We start from the raw sequence: 6,000 nt of genomic DNA, 5'->3' as shown, positions 1-6,000 counted from the left end.
TGACTTGCTTTGTCACCCCCAAGATGGGATCCCACTATAACCTATTATCTATATGTTGGAATCTGTTTACAGATAGCATTAAGAAAATCTGTGTGTATACTTAACATGATTAAGAAGCTTTCTATATGTGGGGTTTAGAAACTTCACTAGGGGGACCACATTCATTTTATTGTTTTTCAGGGCAGGTATTGTTTTTATGCTGTATTTTTATGCAGCTAAATCTTTCAGACCTTAATTTTGATTAAGAACTTTTAGCAATGCCATAATTGCTAACATTAATATAGTGCAAACCCATACCACAGTGTCTGATGGCTCAACTGCTTCAAGTATTCTTGCATCTGCTGTACCATAAATTAGTGCTAAAATAAACTGTGCTAACTTCAGCCTTTTTTAAAGCACCACTGTAGCTGTGTAATACATCTTGACAAGGCCAAAAATTAGTAATTAAAAATTATAGAGATTTGATTGAATTTCAGTAGCTGCTTTCTGAACCTTGGGATACTGGTGAGCTCCCAACAGCACCAAGCAGATCTTACCCAGAGACAAGTGCCATCTATCGATACAAAAGGTGCATTTTGAGTTCAAGAACCCAAAAACGACAAAAAATGGCCCCAGCCTGCCACCTGCTGCTGTACAGGATTACTTCAAGAAACATATTTGCTAGGCCTTGCCCTGACTCAACAAAAACACCCCTATGTGAACCGGGTTTAACAAAAGCCTGTCCCTTCTACAACAGTGTGTTTTGGCATTTCAAAAGCGTTGGGCAAGATTAAAATAATGGGATGTGCTGTGCATTTAAAATAGGCCACTTAACCTAAGATGCTGTCTTAGAGGGCTCTAGTGCTCTCAAGTCCTGGTGTTGCTAACTCAGATGTTTGATGGTTTTGTGCAAGTTTGTGCTCCTGGAAGAGAGCTCTGAGCTGAAAACTCAGCTCCTATTAAAAGCAGCTGCCTGGTGCTTGCAGTTGTACAGTTAAAAGCTGGCAAGATGTCAAACATCTGAATAAAAACATCACCAACAACTAAAAAAACCCAAACCCAAACCCCATCCACAAATGAACCCACACTATTACTTTGATGTCCCATGGTTTAGGCAGCACGGCTTGATTTTTGAGTGTTGGCTTCCAACAGTGAGATCTAGGTCCCTTATGTGTTTTGAGGAGTGGCACTTTTAGCATCAAGTACTTTGCTTACACGCATCAGTGTAAATCTTGGGTTTGGAAAACACACTTGGCTTCCTAGAGATTGTTCTAAGTAAAATGTCACAGTGGATGGGCCAAAGTGCTAAGCATACCAATTATAGTAAATAATATGGTACAGGCAATATAATTCTTTGCTATTCTTTGTGGCCTCAGTGTTACGGGAAGGAGTTATTCTCTTATCATCAAGCATTATTGCTGGGTCTTGAGCAGCACTGCACTTTCTGGATCACTGCTCTATGTAATTCCATACCAGGCACTGTCAAAACACCCAGCTCTCTGGTGTCACCTTGAGATAGGGGTGTCATTGAATCACAGAATGGTTTGGGTTGGAAGGGACATTACAGCTCATCCAGTTCCAACCCCCCTGCCATGGGCAGGGACACCTTCCACTAGAGCAGGTTGCTCAAAGCCCCATCCAACCTGGCCTTGAACACTGCCAGGGATGGGGCAGCCACAGCTTCTCTGGGCAACCTGTGCCAGCGCCTCAGCACCCTCACAGGGAAGAATTTCTTCCTGATACCTAAATCTACCCGCTTTCAGCTTGAAGCCATTTAGAGGCTTTAAGCGGCCATTTAGAGGGTACAGGAGATGCCGCCGCTCTCCTCCGGCAGCCCTCAGCGCACCCGCAGCTGCCCCATAAAACGTGGGGGGGGGGGGGGGGGGGGCGAGGAGAGGCACCCGGCACCGAGGCGCCCGCCACGTCCCCTCCGCACCCGCCGCTACCGCTGGACGGGTGACAGGAGGCTCCCCCAGCCGCGCCATGGCCGCCGGGGCGGGACACGGCCTGCGCATGCGCCCATGCCGCGCCGCGCTCCGACCCGCCCCTGTCCGCGCCGCAGGGCCGCGCCCGCCTGCCGTGGGTGCTGGGCGGCTGCGGTGGGGTCCCGGCCCTGGCCCTTCCTCAGGGCGTCCCGGTGGCATTAGCTCCCGGTGGTGGCGGTGACCGGGTATTGCAACCCCAAAGGCCGGGACGGTGGCGAGGCCGCTGGTCGGGCCGGGTCGGGGTAAGCGAGGGCCGTGCCAGCGGTGCTGCTCGGCCTGCAGAGGTGCGCCCAGAGTTTAGCTTGGTTTGTGCAAGGTAGGGCCTTCTCTAAACGGGCGGAAGCGTATTGGCATCGTGTCTGGCTCTTTACTAAATATTTCTATTTCATTGTTAAAATCACCTGCCGTGAAGTTTAATGATATGATGAAAAGTGCTGTTGAGGCCGAGAATGCATTAATATTTGAAGACAGGAGGAGTGACTATTCTGTTGTACAGAACATTTGCAGTGAGCTGGCGAGGGATTTGTTTCCCCTTTTTCCAGTTTATTGATGATATATGTAGAGATTGGAACACTGTCTTTTTTACCTAACATGAAATATATATCCTAAATTTGGAGGGAGGGAAGAAGGAAACAGTAAATAAAATGTACTGCTGGTATAGTGATAGTTTAAAATTAATAACATTCCTTTTTTACAGATCATGCGTTATTTTTTGAGTGATACTTACTCTTTCTGCTTTGTGACTACTGTCAGCTTTCCACAAGTTGTACAGGCTAAATGTTTTCTAAATAGCTCATATTAAATTCAGGTTTAAAACATTTAAAATATTTTAAATGTAGCTGAGTGCCTGTAGCATCATAAGTCTGGTTTTAGACGAGCCTGCAATATAAGCGGTAATCACCCTGACCACTGGACCCTTAAATGCACAATGCATGAACATCACCGTTGTTTTCATAAGGATAGTGCGCAACTGGACTGTCTTGCAAGTCATATACTTCTTTTTCTGGTTTTGAGATGGCATATGACCTGTCTCAGAAATCACTCATTCAGTATTTGGACTTAATTTGAAACACAAGTAGGCCTAGTTGATATACAGATTTAAATATGTGCAAAATTGTGGCCTTTGCTTATATCTGCAAATGCTCTGCTCCTGATACGTGCTTTGGTTCAGCAAGGGAAAGAAGACTTTAAGGAGAAAAGCTTTTCAGTGCATCGTTCACCCGTTGCTTGTCACTCAAACCAAATTACTTTTCTCCAAATGTTATTGCTGTCACTGGGCATAAAAGTTAAGATTTTTTTCTTTAGTCCTTTGAGTTACAAGCCAGAACTTTCCCATATTTGCAAGGCTGCAAAGGAGAGTATTGATATTTAGAAAGTTGACCTGAATTGAAATATCAGTTATATTTGTTATGAAACACAGGGTACTTACAATTTACCATTGTTTCCAGTGTAGGATGAGACATTTATTTCTTTTTAGTATTGGACTAACAAGGTCACGTCTGTGGCTGTTACAGCACCTGATGACAACATGAACATTTAATTCAAGTCTGCAACTTAAGAACAAACCTACATACCTAGGCATATCTTTCCTGTCTTCCCTGTGCTACTGAGGCAAACATCAGCTTGTCCTTGCTTCTGGTTATCTTGCTTGGTAAGTGTGAAAGCTGGGTAACAGTTGTACTTAATTAGGGCTTCTGTAGCCAAAATTTTGTCACACTCTTAACTGTATTTTTTCATACTGGTTGTGAAATACACGATATCGCATAAAAGGCTAAGTGTCTCTCCAGTTTTTGTTGGTTTGGGTTTTTTTTTAACTTTTTGAAAAGTAGTATTATTTACTGTAGGAATAAAAGATTTTTAAAAATCCCTATGTTTCACGTGGAAATTGTATAGCTTTAGACCTTGGTTAGATTCAGTTATTTTTATGATTGTTTATGTTAACATATGATGACAAAGATCTTGGAAGAATTTCATGTTCTGTAGCATTTATTAATACTGTAGAGACAGAGGCAGGCAGCTCTTATCAGTGTGCAAAAGTACTTGACCTTAACAAAAAAGAAATGTTTTGTTGTAAGTCTAAAGGGGAATTACTGTTTCTCCAAAAGGAATCAAATCATGGCTGATGACTCTCAGAGAAACTTTCGCTCAGTATATTATGAAAAAGTCGGGTTTCGTGGAGTTGAAGAAAAGAAGTCACTGGAAATTCTGTTAAAAGATGACCGGTTGGGCAAGTTGATGTCACTGTTTTCTCTATTACTTGGGTGATTTGGGGATGGGGAGGGAATAATAGAAAATGTTTAGCTGCTGTGCTTAGTACTCATTTAATTTTTGCATCTTTTACTGATCTCTCAGTTATTACTAGCAGTCCTTTGAGTTTCAAAGGTCTGAAAATCTGATTTTTAAAACTACGAAAGGTTTGTCTGATTGCTTCTTTTTTTTTCCTCCTCTCATTCTGTGCCCAAGAAACTAAAAGTTTTTTAATAAAAACAGTTTTATTCTGAGAATGTATTGTCGCATGCTGTTAGTTCCATCTAACCTCAAAACAATGAAGATTTCGTTATTATTGTTGGTCCCTGAGGAGTGCCACATCTTTAACAAAACAGAAAGATAAATGTCCTTATAACAAAGCCCTTAATTGTTTTGAAATAGCAATGTGATTTACAAAATGTCTATAAAAGTGTTAGTTTCTTCCTAGTGAACCCTAGGGTAGTCTTACTGTAAATCAGGCCAACGCATATATCGTTCAAGATTGTTGCAGTTTATAGGGCACATTCTGTTCTCACTTGAAGTAGTGAAAACATTTGCTGATAATATATGATGGAAATGGTGATTTCGATCTGCAGCAAAGGCTTTGTCATGCTTAGGTAGATCAGAGACTCAAACCGATTTATAAATTATATTTAAATTTAACTTAATTTTTTTTCCTTTTTATATCTTTACAGATATTGAGAAGCTTTGCACATTTAGTCAAAGGTTTCCTCTCCCATCCATGTATCGTATACTGGTGTGGAAGGTGCTTTTAGGTATGAAATATAACATCTGTGATACTGTGTAGGAAGGAGTGTGTAGGAAGGTGTATCTTTTGTTATTTTTTCCTTTGGGGAATTAATGATACAGATTATTCTGTTGTACCTTACCTACTGAAACATAGTTAGTCTACTTTTGTACCTCCGTAGGATGTCCAATGGCAACTACAAAACAATATTCCATGCGTAGTTTTTGAGAACTTTTGCTGAAGTGTACCTAGGAGAGTGTATTTATATATTTAATTTTGTAGCACCATGTACGTAAATTGATAAGAGGAATTTGAAAAGTGGATTGTAATAAGTCACTGATACCCGGTAAGGTACTCAGATCTGTTCCTAAAATAACAGACAGGGAAGTTGAAGTAAAGGTGTGATTGAACTTAAAAAACCTGGGCAAGGTGTGGAACGGATGTTTATTCTAAAGAGAAACTTTGTGTTCTGAAAAATCTTCTGGTTTTGATTCTGGCTTTAAATTGTACTTAAATTTGAAGAAGTTATGAGGCTGGAGATTAAATTATGGTATTCCCTGGAAACCATAGAAATGCCCATAAATAGATTCTGTTATCCTTGAAGTGCATTAGTCACATGACTAATTCAAAAGTACTGACTTAGCAGTAACCAGTCAAGTGTGTTGGGTTTATGAGATGTGAGGTCATGTTGCTTGGAGAGAGGACAGGTACCTGGAGAGTTTCCCTAAGAGTTTGCTGCATGTAGAGGAACACTGTCAGATTGAGTGTGAAGGAACAGCATCTGACTGAATTTCTGGAAGAAAAATGTGATTTACAGTACTGTTGGTGATGAAGTGTTGTGCCACTTTTGAAAAGCTTGAGTTTGGCTCCTATGTCTTGTTATTACCAGGCCTGTGCTGGCAGGAATGGTGCTGATTATGCAAAATGTTTCATCAGGGAGAGACCAGCAGCATCAGTTTGCAGATTGGGTTGGAAGTTGCTGTCTTTTGCTGTTTGTGAACTGTTCTACTTCTTTGTCCTTTGGCTTTCCAGAATATGCGA

At 41.3% G+C, this 6,000-nt stretch overlaps 1 protein-coding gene across 16 annotated transcripts in view; it reads left to right on the top strand.

Moving 5' to 3' along the window:
* The first annotated feature begins 1,994 nt into the window (after nt 1-1,994).
* The window catches only part of LOC115606511 (TBC1 domain family member 7-like), a 33,830-nt gene continuing 29,824 nt past the window's right edge, over nt 1,995-6,000 (top strand). For 6 of the 16 annotated variants that reach the window (XM_030482619.1, XM_030482580.1, XM_030482543.1 and 3 more), the window contains exons 1-4: nt 2,001-2,280; nt 3,479-3,615; nt 4,070-4,191; nt 4,907-4,987. In XM_030482619.1, the coding sequence (XP_030338479.1) occupies nt 4,080-4,191; nt 4,907-4,987 (193 nt within the window). In that variant the 5' untranslated portion in view covers nt 2,001-2,280; nt 3,479-3,615; nt 4,070-4,079. Of the gene's footprint in view, nt 2,281-3,441; nt 3,616-4,066; nt 4,192-4,906; nt 4,988-6,000 lie in introns of all 16 variants that reach the window. The other 10 variants (XM_030482657.1, XM_030482591.1, XM_030482666.1 and 7 more) reach the window with 7 other exon arrangements.

Source organism: Strigops habroptila, chromosome 1 (genome assembly GCF_004027225.2).
Source record: "Strigops habroptila isolate Jane chromosome 1, bStrHab1.2.pri, whole genome shotgun sequence".
In the NCBI taxonomy this organism is placed as follows: Eukaryota; Metazoa; Chordata; class Aves; order Psittaciformes; family Psittacidae; genus Strigops; species Strigops habroptila.
The sequence above is the reverse complement of the archived record's forward strand: the minus strand, read 5'-3'. Positions and strand labels throughout refer to the sequence as shown.